The sequence below is a fragment of the Balaenoptera ricei genome, chromosome 1, assembly GCF_028023285.1.
Source record: "Balaenoptera ricei isolate mBalRic1 chromosome 1, mBalRic1.hap2, whole genome shotgun sequence".
NCBI lineage: Eukaryota > Metazoa > Chordata > Mammalia > Artiodactyla > Balaenopteridae > Balaenoptera > Balaenoptera ricei.
In genome coordinates, this window is record NC_082639.1 from 98373632 (window position 1) to 98390000 (window position 16369).

Consider the following 16369-nt stretch of genomic DNA (forward strand, 5'->3'; position numbering starts at 1 on the left):
ATTTCCTAGCTTCTGAATCAGCAATAATTCTTTGTTCCCAAAGACCCCAACAGTTAAAAAAAAAAATACTTTCTATTTCTTCCTTTCACAGACTCCACAAGTGTGAGGGCATTGTTTCTTCCTCCTCTTGTCCAAATTAAGAAAATTTTCCCCTTCTGCAGAGATCTTTCACTTGTGCTCTCAAATATCTTGTATTTCTACCATCCTAGCACTCAGCATGCTGTGTTGTAATTTTCTGTTTACTTGTCTGTCCCCAGTGCCTTGCATAACGTTTGGAAAGTAGTTGATGCTCTTTGATCTTGTTCTAGATCACTCCTTACTCCTTGAGGATTTTTGCTTACTTTCTCCAACACTGCTTTAGTCTGAATTCTTGGTGATTTTAGTATCCAAATAGAATCTTTACGGGTAGGTAATATAGATGATCCAGTAGCTTGGCCTCTCAGTTCCTTGACCTCTACCCTGCTTCAGTCATTCATGCCCGTGGTCTTTACCCTAGACTATATGATTACCAGTAACATAATACCATCTTAAATCTCATTTTCAAGTGTCCTACTCTCTACTAACCATCTCTTGTTTCTCCATCTCACTTCCTTTCATACCCTTCAACCTGACTGTAATCTGCAGTCTGTTAAATCTAACATCTTTGATTATCCCTCATATCCTCAACCCCCTCTTTACACAGCTTCAAGTCCATGGTCTCTCATTCATAATCAATCCCTCGGATATATCCTCAACTTCCTTGACTTTTCAGCAACCTTTGACTCAGTAGATCATTATCCTTATCTGTAAAAATTTTATTCATTTGACTTCTAGGAAACAGCACTTGCTTGGTTTTCTCCCTGTATGATTCGTTACTCCTAAATCTCCTTTCCTGATTTGTCTTCATTTCCCCAACCTCTTAATGTTGGAGGGCCTCAGGGTTCAGTACTTGGACTTCTTTTTTCCAAAAACCCTACCTTGGACATCATCGTTTGTAGCACCAAAATAATTAAAATCTGTATATAAAAGGGAACTAGATACAGTTTTTCTAAATCACACAGAAACAAATTAAAGTGGTTAAGATTTCCCTTCTAATTCTATAGTTGTTTCTAGTCATGTACGGAGGGGACCGGAACATTCATCTCAAATTTTCCAGAAACCACGTATCACGTCTTATGTTTCCTGTCATGATAACATGTAATAAAGAATTCAGGGCTTCCCTGGTGGCGCAGTGGTTAAGAATCCACCTGCCAATGCAGGGGACACAGGTTCGAGCCCTGGTCCGGGAAGATCCCACATGCCGCGGAGCAACTAAGCCCGTGCGCTACAACTACTGAGCCTGCTCTCTAGAGCCCGCGAGCCACAGCTACTGAGCCTGTGTGCTGCAACTACTGAAGCCCGCGTGCCTAGAGCCCATGCTCTGCAACAAGAGAAGCCACCGCAATGAGAAGCCCGTGCACCGCAACGAAGAGCAGCCCCCACTCGCAACTAAAGAAAGCCCGCGTGCAACAACAAAGACCCAGTGCAGCCAAAAAAATAAATAAATACATACATACATACATAAAAAAAAAAATTCAGTAGCTCACTTGTGATTATTCTGATTTAAACTGTTTCAATATACATTTAAGAAGTCATATTTATAATTGCATATTTTTTATTATAGGAGCAATTTACAGCGATGAGGGATTTGTATATGAAGAATGGCCAAGGGTTTGCACTAGTATATTCTATTACAGCTCAGTCCACGTTTAATGACTTACAAGACCTGAGAGAACAGATTTTACGGGTTAAGGACACAGAAGATGTAAGTATTTCTCTCTATATATAGCATACTGCCATCTCTCTGTGGCCAAATAAAAAGTGTCCATTTTCTCTATCAGTAGAGGATTTAGAGGGTATTTACCATGCACCTAAGAGCCCTGGTGACCAAAAACATTTTTCAGCTTTCTAAATTTACCTACAGATAATATGCTGAGATGGTTAGAAAAGAAGGACACGTTTGTAAAGTTCTTCTTTCTCTACTGCACTTATGACCTACATGGTGCTATGTGGGTCATAAGTGCAGTGGAGAAAGAAGAATCAAAGAGTACTTGGTAGAAGAAGGGGGACTCCAGTTGGGCTTGGAAAGTTGGTGGTTATGTCAGAAACAGTGTTCAGAGAACATTATCAAGAACCGTAATGCTATGTTCCTATTTCTAAAGTTCTGTTGGTACAGTTTTTACTTAGTTTTTTCCTTTGAATTATGTTAAAGATTTTAATTAACTTGCATTTTTATATTTTTTAATTTTGTTTTTGTTTTAGAATTCTTTTTTTAATGTTAATTTTTTATTGTGATAAAATATACTGTTTTAGAATTCTTGTCTTATTTGATGAATAGCATCGTTGTTGTGCCTTTTTGCGAAGATTAAATGTATATTTTACGTTTGTCTCAGTTTTGAGCTACAGAAAGTTCCTTTTCAAAAGTTGTATAAATTAGGATATAAAATTTCATTTGTACCTTCTTTTCTGTTTTTGTGTGTTCTCTCTCATTATTAATGGGAACATGGGCACCTGCTTAGGACCTCAACTTTGGGTAATACTGTAGGTGGGAGGAATTTGCACCATATGACTCATGACCAACCATAACCTAATGAATAGTTCTCTTTCTTCCCATGACTAATTCATCTAAGAGAGTTCTCTTTTCATAGGCAATTACATGCAAATCACTGAACTCTGGTAATGTTAATCTCTTTATCCCGTGTAATAAACTAAAGATTGAGTTGTAGATGAAGACATAGCTACTCAGTGGCTGTATTTTTATTCTTACTTTTCCTTAATATCTCACTTAAGCTAGTCTTCAGATCTAGATGTCAGTTGTAGAAGTAAAACTTATTAACGTGTTGGTCTTGCCACTACTGTTGGCATTTTTTGGTCCTGTGAGATGAGGCACTTAAAACACACCAAGACAATGAGTATTGCAGGAGGTTCCTTTTCCTTCAGATTTTTCTACTTGGAGTTCAGCCATTAGCATTAGTCCACCTGAGAATTTTGGGATTATAGTCTTAAAATAATTTAGCAGATCAGTGTTGTAGAATCTCATCCATATTTTTTCTGTCTCTTCCCCCTCCATTTTCCCCCCAACACACATACATACACCGTTTTTTAAGCACTTGATGAAGATTATAGTCCTAACTAACACATTTCAGTTGGTGGCTGGTAGTTGCTTACTTATAAAAGGCTGAGTAACAAGTATGTTAGGGCTTATTATATGATTTTTTCCTTCCCGCAGGTTCCAATGATTTTGGTTGGTAATAAATGTGACCTGGAAGATGAGCGAGTAGTTGGCAAAGAACAGGGTCAGAATTTAGCAAGACAGTGGTGTAACTGTGCCTTTTTAGAATCTTCTGCAAAGTCGAAGATCAACGTTAATGAGGTAAACTACAGCTGCTAGGCAGCACAAATAAGTGCCTTTTTAGTTTCCTTTCTTTGAAGTTAACAGCCAAAAACATTTTTTTAAAAAGAAAAAATGGTGTTCTTTTAAGTAGTCTTTATCAATTTATGGAAAACACTAAGTAATTCCTAGAAACCGCATTCCTTCTCTTATATGAAATCACTTTGATGGCTGTGATGAGGACACTTATATTTACCTTGTTGGCAAAGAGGTAGTTTAAGTTAAAGAATATGTTTTTTAAAGTCCTGCTAAGCCTCTAAATGATAAGCCAGCAAGTGGTGTGTGAAAATTGTCACATCACCCTTGTATTATAACAATTACCTATGCAGATGTGTGTAAAAAGGTTGTAAAGTCGAGAAAAATACAAAAATCAAAGTAGTTACTGTAATGAACTTACGTTGTACAGAAAGATATCATGGAATTTGGTGTTTTGAGTCCTGCTTCCCTTTGGTGCATGACTCAAAGGGAAGAATCTGTGTGAGTGTGGGTGGATACAGAACTATAATTCACTCGGTCTTTTAGGCCTGATACAGCAGGTGCACAAGGCTTTTTTTGTCCGTGACTTAACTACTCCACTGTCCTGAGAACATAGCTGGGGACAGGAATGCTTAACAGGTAAGCTTGCCTGCCTAGATGTAAAGGGCCAATAGTTTACTGGATCCCTAAAAGATTAGTGCAATCCCCAACTGCAAACTACATCCAAGCAAAATCTTAAGAGGTTCCTTTGCTTTTGTTAATTTTAACATAAGGCTTTTTTTTTTTTCTTAAAAAAAAAAAAAAAAAAGCAGAGTGGCTTCTTTCCTTTCCCAGTAGTACAAAAGTCTTCATTTGCCAGTGTGCTTGCCATTTGTAGCATCACAGGTAATCAGTCAGAGTTCAGCACACTTACAACATAGATGGCAGTTTAAGACTGGTTTAGGTTATCAGAGTCCTCTGGTGTGTTTTTGCTTCCTATTCCTCTCTGGCCTTTGGTTCTTTTGGTCACCTTTCCTTGACTGATATTACGGTTGTAGACTATTATCTGACTTTTTAAATGACCAAATTACTTTAAAAGAGTGGCACGAAAAATATTTAAGCTTGCGGGACTTCGCTGATGGCGAGGTGGTTAAGAATCCGCCTGCCAATACAGGGGACACAGGTTCATGCCCCAGTCTGGGAAGATCTCACATACTGCGGAGCAACTGAGCCCACACCCTAGAGCCCGTGCTCCACAGCAAGGAGAGGCCACTGGAATGAGAAGCCCGCGCACCACAACGGAGACCCAACGCAGCCATAAATAAATAAATAAGTTTTACAAATAATAAGTCAAAGCTTGCCTTTCAGGTAAAACCAGTTTTAATAAATACATAAAAATAAGAAATTCATAAATTTTATTTATTCAGCAAATACTCATTGTGTGCCTATGTGCCTGGCACTGTGTTAGGCACCAGGGTAACAGTCATTTAGACAGACACTACTCTTGCCCTCAAGAAGTTTACATCCTAATGGGGAACAAAGTCCTGCTGAGATCTTCACTAACGGTTATTTCTAATTCACTGCCAAGTAAATGAAAGGAAGTATGAAATGCTTCCAGTTTCAACTTTCTCTGTTGTGGAATTACAGTTTCATAGATGTTATTCTGAAAAACATGGCTGATCATAAAATGTTAATTTTTGGTTTAGTCTCCCCCCCACCACCACCAAAAAAGAAAAGAGAGAGAGAGAACTTTGAGGTAAAACACATAAACACATGAGGTAAAACAATGAGCTTGGCTAGGGGAGTAGTAGTGCATGGTCACTATCTGCAGGATGATTGGCCTTAGAGATCTAGTTCCTGCTGTCCTGTGATCACCCTCACTGGTACCCAACCACCAAGTCCATAGGGCTCGGCCGAGGTTGAGTTGGGCCAGGGTCCAGTGAGCACAGTGGACAGGAGGTATTCCTTGCCTTTCAAGCATTACCTGTTTGTGGGAACTTACATGCTACTAAATCTCCCTCCTCTGAGTTTCAGTTTCCCATGCAGCAGAGGTACTTTTTCACAGTAGCCTCATTGAAATCAACCATTGACATGAAGGTTTATAAAACAAAAATAGAAAAAAAATACAACAAAATGAAATACATTAGCTATTTAAGGTTCTTTACTCTTTTGGAAAACATACAAACTTTATGCTAGAAATTCTTGAAAGTGTAATAATTTCCTTCTTTTAATATTTCTCTCTTGATAGCCTAATAATCCAACTACAGAGTTTTAGGGCTAGTTAATAGTTCCTCAGACAGCTAATGCCTTGAAAATATGTGTGTGGTTTCTGAGTGTCTGAAGATAGAGGGATCATACTTTCACACGATTGAACTCTTGGACTCAAGTTTGAAATCAGACAGGGACATCCTGCTTAACTAAATTGCCCTCTAATTCTCTACTATCTATATCAGAGAATATATAATATATAATTTTTTTTAAAAAACTTTTGGGACTTCCCTGGAGGTCCAGTGGGTAAGACTGCATGCTCCCAATGCAGGGGGCCCAGGTTTGGTCCCTGGTCGGGGAACCAGATCCCGCATGCACGCCGCAAGTAAGAAGTCCGCATGCCTCAACTAAAAAAAAAAAAAAAAAAAAATTCCGCATGCTGCAACGAAGATCCCACGTGCCGCAGCTAAGACCCAGCACAGCCAAAATAAATAAATAAGTAATAAATAAATAAATATTTTTTAAAAAGTAAAAAAACTCATCATTTTTGTTGTGTTTTGAAAGTAGTACATAGTTGTGTCAGAATCACATCAGTCTTAATCAAGAATTAATTGTTCTTTGCTGATGCTGGAATAATAATTGGAATCAAAACATCCCAATTAAGGAATGATAGAGGGATTGAGAAATTATTCTGTGTTCCCTTTAGACTTTTCTGTAGTTCAGAAGGATGAGGAAGAACCTAGGCTGAGGGCTTTCAGCATATCTAACTAAATAACTATAGTTCGAACTTGCCCTCATCACTGCTGCTGTGAGGTAGGCACCGTTTGCCAAGGAAATCCTTAAGGGTAATACCACAAAACCAGTTACCATTTTGTTTTGTACCAGAAACCCATGGCTACCATGAAGAAATGTGCTGTTTTGATTAATTTACTATTTTAGTTTATCCTTTTGTTATTTTTCACTTACAGATTATGTACTGAGGCTGGGGAACTAATGAGATTTTGTTTATGGCTTATGAATATTAAGTTCTTGAAGGGCTTTGGAGTTGTGAAACAGAAACTACCATTTTGTTCATAAACTCTTATGTTTTCAACTTTCTTAGAAATAAGATAATAGAATTAAATGGTTTAAAGAAAATGGGAGAGTGGGTAGGATGGACCAGAAAGAAAAGAATATAAATGAATCAATAGCTTTGGGATAAATCATTTGGTAGTGGTCCCCCCTTCAACAATTAATTTAGGCTAATAATCTTAGCAACATTATTTTTTTAATTGAAGTATGGTTTGCTGTACAATATTATATGTTATAGGTGTACAGTGTAGTGATTCATAATTTTTAAAGGTTATATTCCATTTATAGTTATTATAAAATATTGGCTATATTCCCCATGTTGTACAGTATATCTTGTAACTTATTTTATACCTAATAGTTTGTACCTCTTAACCCCTACCCCTATATTGCCCCTCCCCCCTTCCTCTCCCCACTGGTAACCACTAGTTTGTTCTATTTGTGAGTCTGCTTCTTTTTTGTTGTATTCACTAGTTTGTTGTATTTTTTAGATTGCACATATAAATGATATCACACAATATTTGTCTTTCTCTGTCTGACTTATTTCACTTAGCATAATGCTTTCTAAGTCCATCCATGTTGCTGCAAATGGCAAAATTTCGTTCTTCTTTATAGCAGAGTAGTATTCCATTGTATATATACACCCCATCGTCTTTATCCATTCATCTGTTGATGGACACTTCCATATCTTGGCAGTTGCAAATAATGTTGCTATGAACATTGGGGTGCATGTATCTTTTTTTTTAAATATTTATTTATTTATTTACTTCTTTACTTACTTACGTACTTGGCTGCGCCAGGTCTTAGTTGTGGCACTCAGGATCTTTTTTTTTAGTTGCGGCATGCAGACCTCTTAGTTGCAGCACACATGTGGGTCTAGTTCCCTGACTAGGGATCGAACCCAGGCCTCCTGAATTGGGAGCATGGAGTGTTACCCACTGGACCACCAGGGAAGTCCCATGGGGTGCATGTATCTTTTCAAATTAGTGTTTTTGGGGTTTTTTTTGGATATATACCCAGGAGTGGAATTGCTGGGTCATATGGTAGCTCTATTTTTAGTTTTCTTGAGAAACCTCCATACTGTTTTCCACAGTGGCTGCACCAATTTACATTCCCACTGACAGTGTAGGAGGGTTCCCTTTTCTTCACATCTTCATCAACATTTGTTATTTGTGTTCTTTTTGATAATTGCCATTCTAACAGGTGTGAGGTGATATCTCATTGCGGTTTTGATTTGCATTTCCCTGATGATGAGCGATGTTGAGCATCTTTTTATGTGCCTGTTGGCCACCTGCATTTCTTCTTTGGAAAAATGTACATTTGGGAAAATGTTACTAACTGGTGAATATGGGTGAAGAAAATACATAAGTTCTTGGTACCTGCAACTTTTCTGTAAGTTTGAAGTTTTTAAAAAATAAAGCAAGTATAAAGATATAAGTGAAGCATTAACTATTCTCTTAATAATTAGGTTTTTGAAGCACTGAAGATTCCACTTCACTATCTTATTTTTTTCACTACTAATTCTTTTTATTAATTTGTTATTGAATATCTCTAAGAGCAAGTGTATTTCCCTCATTGTAAGTAGGTAAGTTGTGCTTTACCCTGACTGAAAATCAGCTGAGGCTTCTAAGAAACCAGCTGTTAAAGCAGCAAAATACAGATCCAAGAGCAGAATAATATTTCACAGAATCAAGATTGTTTTGTGGAACAAGGTCTCAAATATTGGTTGAATAAGTACCTTTTTCTTGTTTTTATTTAGATATTTTATGACCTGGTCAGACAGATAAATAGAAAAACACCAGTGGAAAAGAAGAAACCTAAAAAGAAATCATGTCTGCTGCTTTAGACCCACAATAAGCAGCAGCTCTGAGCCAGGTAAGATGCTAAAAGCAGAGCAGATACCTTTCTCATCCTCTTATTTTGGGCTTTCCCCAACATTAACCACTTCCCATTTCACCTCTTAGGGTATTTCCAGGCTTCTGTAATTTGTAAATATTTTACATAACTTATAGATATGTTCATCTACTGGGTAATTTTTCTCTTTCTCCATGAGATTCTAAGCTGTCTGAGGGAGGGCAAGGATCATGTGTGTTTTGCTCACCAGTACATCCCCAGTGCCTGGTACAGAATGGGTGATCAAAAAATAGGGGTTGAATGAATAGAAAGCCTTCCACGGTCACACCGAAATTCATGCTGAATTGAAGTGGAACAGTGGTTTATCTGAAAAAAAAAATTTTTTTTTGATGAAATATTTAAAAGTGAGCACACTCATATATATCAGTAATAGTCATTCCTCCTCAGATGTAATCCCAGCCCTGATTCCTGACACAATGGATTAGTTTTGCCTCTCTTTGAACTTAACAGAAACAAAAACACTTAATGTGTTATTTTGTGTGTGGCTTCTTTCACTCAAAAATGTTTTTGAGGGCTTCCCTGGTGGCGCAGTGGTTGAGAATCTGCCTGCCAATGCAGGGGACACGGGTTCGAGCCCTGGTCTGGGAAGATCCCACATGCCGCGGAGCAGCTCGGCCCGTGAGCCACAATTACTGAGCCTGCGCGTCTGGAGCCTGTGCTCCACAACAAGAGAGGCCGCAATAGTGAGAGGCCCGTGCACCGCGATGAAGAGTGGCCCCTGCTTGCCACAACTAGAGAAAGCCCTCGCACAGAAACGAAGACCCAACACAGCCAAAAATAAATAAAATTTTTTTAAAAATTAAAAAAAAAAAACAGATAACAGCTGTAACTCACGCTTGTAGCTGTAACAAAATACATTTTAAAAAAATGTTTTTGAGAATAATCCTTTTTGCATACAGCAGTAGTTTATTTTTATTGTATGACTATACTAGCAATATATTTATGTATTCTGCTGTTGATGGACATTTGGGTACTTTTCAGGAACAAGTATGGTGCCTGTGCACTTTCTATTTTTTCTTTTTTTTTTTTTTGAGATGATCATATGGTTTTTATTCTTCAATTTGTTAATATGGTATATCACATTGATTGATTTGTGTATATTGAAGAATCCTTGCATCCCTGGGACAAATCCCACTTGATCATGGAGTATGATCCTTCTAATGTGTTGTTGGATTCTGTTTGCTAGTATTTTGTTGAGGATTTTTGCATCTATATTCATCAGTGATATTGGTCTGTAATTTTCTCTTTTTGTAGTATCTTTGTCTGGTTTTGGTATCAGAGTGATGGTGGCCTCATAGAATGAGTTTGGGAGTGTGCCTTCCTCTGCAATTTTTTGGAAGAGTTTGAGAAGGATGGGTGTTAGCTCTTCTCTAAATGTTTGATAGAATTCACCTGTGAAGCCATCTGGTCCTGGGCTTTTGTTTGTTGGAATATTTTTAATCACAATTTCAATTTCATTACTTGTGATTGGTCTGTTCATATTTTCTGTTTCTCCCTGGCTCAGTCTTGGAAGGTTATACCTTTCTAAGAATTTGTCCAGTTCTTCCAGGTTGTCCATTTTATTGGCATAGAGTTGCTTGTAGTAGTCTCAGGATGCTTTGTATTTCTGTGGTGTCTGTTGTAACTTCTCCTTTTTCATTTCTAATTTTATAGATTTGAGTCCTCTCCCTCTTTTTCTTGATGAGTCTGGCTAATGGTTTATCAATTTTGTTTATCTTCTCAAAGAACCAGCTTTTAGTTTTATTGATCTTTGCTATTGTTTTCTTTGTTTCTATTTCATTTATTTCTGCTCTGATCTTTATGATTTCTTTCCTTCTGCTAACTTTGGGTTCTGTTTGTTCTTCTTTCTCTAGTTCCTTTAGGTGTAAGGTTAGATAGGTGTAAGGTTAGATTGTTTATTTAAGAGTTTTCTTGTTTCTTGAGGTAGGCTTGTATAGCTATAAACTTCCCTCTTAGAACTGCTTTTGCTGCATCCCATAGGTTTTGGATCGTCGTGTTTTCATTATCATTCGTCTTTAGGTACTTTTTGATTTCCTCTTTGATTTCTTCAGTGATCTCTTGGTTATTTAGTAACGTATTGTTTAGCCTCCATGTGTTTGTGTTTTTTATGTTTTTTTCCCCTGTAATTCGATTTCTAATCTCATAGCATTGTGGTCAGAAAAGATGCTTGATATGATTTCAATTTTCTTAAATTTACTGAGGCTTGATTTGTGACCCAAGATGTGATCTACCCTGGAGAACATTCCGTGCGCACTTGAGAAGAAAGTGTAATCTGCTGTTTTCAGATGGAATGTCCTATAAATATCAATTAAATCTCTCTGGTCTATTGTGTCATTTAAAGCTTCTGTTTCCTTATTAATTTTCTGTTTGGATGATCTGTCCATTGGTGTAAGTGAGGTGTTAAAGTCCCCCACTCTTATTGTGTTACTGTCGATTTCCTCTTTTTTTTTTTTAAAACTGTTCTTAAATTTATTTATTTATTTATTTATTTTTGGCTGTGTTGGGTCTTCGTTTCTGTGTGAGGGCTTTCTTTGGTTGTGGCGAGCGGAGGCCACTCTTCATCGCGGTCGCGGGCCTCTCACTATCGCGGCCTCTCTTGTTGCGGAGCACAGGCTCCAGACGCGCAGGCTCAGTAGTTGTGGCTCACGGGCCCAGTTGCTTCGCGGCATGTGGGATCTTCCCAGACCAGGGCTCGAACCCGTGTCCCCTGCATTGGCAGGCAGATTCTCAACCACCGCGCCACCAGGGAAGCCCCGATTTCCTCTTTTATACCTGTTAGCAGTTGCCTTATGTATTGAGGTGCTCTGTTGGGTGCATATATATTTATAATTGTTATAGATTCTTCTTGGATTGATCCCTTGATCATTATGTAGTGTCCTTCCTTGTCTCTTGTAACATTCTTTATTTTAAAGTCTATTTTATCTGATAATGAGTGTTGCTACTCCAGCTTTCTTTCGATTTCCACTTGCATGGAATATCTTTTCCCATCCCCTCACTTTCAGTCTGTATGTGTCCCTAGGTCTGAAGTGGGTCTCTTGTAGACAGCATATATATGGGTCTTGTTTTTATATCCATTCAGTAAGCCTGTGTCTTTTGGCTGGAGCATTTAATCCATTCACATTTAAGGTAATTATCGATATGTATGTTCTTATGACCATTTTCTTAATTGTTTTGGGTTTGTTTTTGTAGGTCCTTTTCTTGTGTTTCCCACTTAGAGAAGTTCCTTTAGCATTTGTTGTAGAGCTGGTTTGGTGGTGCTGAATTCTCTTAGCTTTTGCTTGTCTGTAAAGTTTTTGATTTCTCCATCAAATCTGAATGAGATCCTTGCCGGGTAGAGTAATCTTGGTTGTAGGTTCTTCCCTTTCATCACTTTAAGTATATCATGCTACTCCCTTCTGGCTTGTAGAGTTTCTGCTGAGAAGTCAGCTGTTAACCGTATGGGAGTTCCCGTGTACGTTATTTGTCATTTTTCCCTTGCTGCTTTCAATAATTTTTCTTTGTCTTTAATTTTTGCCAATTTGATTACTATGTGTCTCGGCATGTTTCTCCTTGGGTTTATCCTATATGGGAGTCGCTGTGCTTCCTGGACTTGGTTGGCTATTTCCTTTCCCATGTTAGGGAAGTTTTCGACTATAATCTCTTCAAATATTTTCTCTGGTCCTTTCTCTCTCTCTTCTCCTTCTGGGACCCCTATAAAGTGAATGTTGTTGCATTTAATGTTGTCCCAGAGGTCTCTTAGGCTGTCTTCATTTCTTTTCATTCTTTTTTCTTTATTCTGTTTCTCAGCAGTGAATTCCACCATTCTGTCTTCCAGGGCACTTATCCGTTCTTCTGCCTCAGTTATTCTGCTATTGATTCCTTCTAGTGTAGTTGTCATTTCAGTTATTGTATTGTCCATCTGTTTGTTTGTTCTTTAATTCTTCTAGGTCTTTGTTAAACATTTCTTGCATCTTCTCGATCTTTGCCTCCGTTCTTTTTCCGAGGTCCTGGGTCATCTTCACTATCATTATTCTGAATTCTTTTTCTGGAAGGTTGCCTATCTCTACTTCATTTAGTTGTTTTTCTGGGGTTTTATCTTATTCCTTCATCTGGTACATAGCCCTCTGCATTTTCATCTTGTCTATCTTTCTGTGAATGTGGTTTTAGTTTCACAGGCTTCAGGATTGTAGTTCTTCTTGCTTCTGCTGTCTGCCCTGTGGTAGATGAAGCTCCTGTGCACCATCTTGTACAAGTCTTTATGCACATGTGCATGCATTTCTGTTCGGTGTGTGTATGTGTGTGTGTGAATGAAATGGCCAGACTGTACACTATATATGTGGTAGCTTTGGTGGATACTGCTAAGAAATTTTTCCAAGTAGTTGTACCAGTTTACACATGAACTAGCAGTTTACGAGTTCCACATCCTCCCCAAATTTAGTATTGTCAGTCTTTGTAACTTGAGCCATTCTGCTGGATGTGTGGTGGTATGTCAGTGTAGTTTTAGAAGTCATTTCCTCTCAGGTGTGGGTTGACTTCTTTCACATGTTTCTTCTGTAGGTCTGTAGGTAGTAGTCGACTTTAAGTACCACTTAAGTTTTCATTAAGTGAACCCATTGGAGGGAAATTAGTGGCCGCATTGAAGCTGCCTATCACATAAGCAACCAGGCTGTGTGGGACCATTTGTTTGTTTTCCTTTAATTATATATTTAAATCCCCTGAACATTTTCTACTTATGTTCATCAACTCTATAAACATTACCATAAAAGAATACTTTCATGGAGTGGATTTATGATGTAATTTGATGCTAATTATGGGACTGTTACTAAACTGGGTCCCCTTAGAGGAAAGTTGGTTGTGCTAAAACTCTTGTAAGTCTCTTGGGTCTGTTTAGTAGATTACATCTTCTAGAGCACCAAATTAACTAATATGTGCTTCCTTAGAGATATGAATGAATCTCTCTTAGGGGAAACAACTGAGTAATTGTACCCCTTTTTGAAATGAAGTAGAGGGAAAACAGACAGAAAGGAGTAAAGGTCACAGATTGCCTCTGGTAGTGAGATTTCGGAAAAACAACTTCTGGCCAAGTGCTTGCTTAGGCTTTTAGTGAAATCTTGAGTCAGTAACTATAAATCATCAGCTCCTTGAAGATGATTATTGTTAAAGTTGATGGTATTTGTGTTTGTTTAGGTAAGGGTACAAAGGTAGAAAAACTGAGAACTCCAGTTCCTGTTCTGAAATGTATTTAACTCTTCTATAGTTAGTTGTCTGGCTCTTTTTTTTTTTAATTTTTTTTTATTTTTGGCTGCTTTGGTTCTTTGTTGCTGTGCACGGCTTTCTCTAGTTGCGGCAAGCGGGGGCTACTCTTCGTTGCGGTGTGCAGGCTTCTTATTGCGGTGGCTTCTCTTGTTGTGGAGCGTGGGCTCTAGGCGCGTGGGCTTCAGTAGTTGTGGCTTGCAGGCTCTAGAGTGCGGGCTCAGTAGTTGTGGCGCACGGGCTTTGTTGCTCCACGGCACGTGGGATCTTCCCGGACCAGGGCTCAAACCCGTGTCCCCTGCATTGGCAGGCGGATTCTTAACCACTGCACCACCAGGGAAGCCCAACTGGCTCATTTTTATCATTATCTTAGCTGACCCTCGTTTAATTTCCAGTTCTCAGAAAATGTCCTTTTAGCTTATGTTTAAAGGAAGAGGTGCCATCTCCTGGCGTATTGGGAAAATTCATTCACGTACACCCTACAGTGTACTGCTATGAGTTTTACCTTAGAGGAGAGAAATCTTGACCTAAATCAAGAAATAAGACTTTCATCCTGGTTGCATAAATTCTTAGTCTCTGATAGGTAATTCAGCTTACACTATATTTAATGTTACCTGAGATCTCTGTGCATATTTGATAATACCAAATAATAGGTCACTTAGTAATCAGAATACTTTGCAGAGCATTTTGCTGTGATTATAGACTTGAAGTGCCATGTTGATCCCATTTAAAAAGTACTGAGATATGGAATAAATTTAAATAGCAACTATAAATGTTTTTAGTAAGAGTATGTGAACCTTAAGGGCAGCTTACCTAGCCTTAGCCGTTAGGCAAAATCATACTGAAACATGTTAGTCTCTTTCTAATATGTCCTACTTTTGAAAACTGAGGAAAGAAATTCATCTTCAGGAAATTATTCCTTTAACCTAATTCTTTTCTGCTGAGCAGTAAACCTAACTTTGAGTCTTCTGCCCTTGAAAATGGGCATCAGCTCTTTCTGTGTCATTTCTTCTTGTCCTAGCCTGAATTGGAATAGGTAACTCTAATATAAATAATCATAAAATGGTTGAATAAAGAATTTCCATTGGGAAGTTGATGCAGGCATGAGTTGTTTCCTTAGTGGAAAAGGAACCTCTAAAAATAAGATGATAATGGGGTAGAAATGAAATAATCACTGTTTTCCTCTTTACTGACAGGACTGCCAGATACATATGAAACACTAAGTACAATAAAACTATTTTTTAAACATTTTTAAAGGGAGTTTAAAATAGCCTTGTTACTATATGTTTAATATAATTTAGTTATCTAATAATGGTCAGCCAAAATCATTATTTCTCTCTGTATTGTTAGATATCTACTTATTTACTATCATCTTCTGACATAAAGGTTAACCATATATATCAGTATATATATATCTGTATCTATTCAATGTTCTAGATTACAGGAATGAAGAACTGTTGCCTAATTGGAAAGTGCCAGCATTCCAGACTTCAAAAAATAAATCTGAAGAGGCTTCTCCTGTTTTATATATTATGTGAAGAATTTAGATCTTATATTGGTTTGCACAAGTTCCCTGGAGAAAAGAATTGCTCTGTGTATATCTCTTGGAAAATAAGACAATAGTATTTCTCCTTTGCAATAGCAGTTATAACAGATGTGAAAATAAATATACTTGACTCTAATATGATTATACAAAAGAGCATGGATGCATTTCAAATGTTAGATATTGCTACTATAATCAAATGACTTCATATTGACCTTTTTATCATGTTTCCTCCCTGTCAAGCACTAAAAAGTTGAACCATTATACTTTATATCTGTAATGATATAGATTATGAAAATTTCCCCTCAGACTCATTGCAGCAGATAACTTTTTTGAGTCATTGACTTCATTTTCTATTTAAAAAATTATGAAATATCATTCTGTCATTATATTCTAATTAAAATTGTTTGTGCATAATGCTTTGGAAAAATGGGTCTTTTATAGAGAAAAAAACTGGGATAACTGATTTCTATGGCTTTCAAAGCTAAAATATATAATATACTAAACCAACTCTAATATTGCTTCTTGTGTTTTACTGTCAGATTAAATTACAGCTTTTATGGATGATTAAATTTTAGTACATTTTCATTTGGTTTGTGTGTTTTTGTTATTGTTTAGATTTAAGGCCTTTATTTTATAATGATCACGTTGTTTTAAATGCAGCAGTAGCTCCTTCCTGGCTGGTACCTGCAGAACACTTGGCTTTAAACCCCTAAGTAAATGGTGATTTCTCTACAAACAGACCTCGCACTTTCTGTTCTATATATATTTATTCCTATTATACAGTAAAATACATCAGACTACATACAATAGTTTTGTATATTCTCTCTTGATCTTAAAGATTGTATCTTATTGAATAAAATATCCCACTGTGTATTATTTTTATATGTAAAAAGATAAGTTTAATACTGTATCAGGGTTTAACTTTTACTACTTCAAATCTTCCACAGGTTGTAATTTCAAGGGAATCATTTTGCCATTGTTAATTTGTTGAGTATAAGTCCACCAATGAAATGTTATGTAAATATTTTCAAGTTTGC

General features: G+C 37.3%; 1 protein-coding gene across 6 annotated transcripts in view; it reads left to right on the forward strand.

The window, feature by feature from the left end:
* RAP1A (RAP1A, member of RAS oncogene family) overlaps positions 1-16369 on the forward strand; it is a 79894-nt gene that overhangs the window by 60635 nt on the left and 2890 nt on the right. For all 6 annotated transcript variants that reach the window (XM_059927692.1, XM_059927728.1, XM_059927710.1 and 3 more), the window contains exons 5-8: positions 1643-1783; positions 3248-3391; positions 8400-8515; positions 15224-16369. The exon at positions 15224-16369 is cut by the window's right edge and continues 2890 nt beyond it. In XM_059927692.1, coding sequence (XP_059783675.1) covers positions 1643-1783; positions 3248-3391; positions 8400-8486 — 372 coding nt within the window. In that variant the 3' untranslated portion in view covers positions 8487-8515; positions 15224-16369. The remainder of the gene's footprint in view (positions 1-1642; positions 1784-3247; positions 3392-8399; positions 8516-15223) is intronic.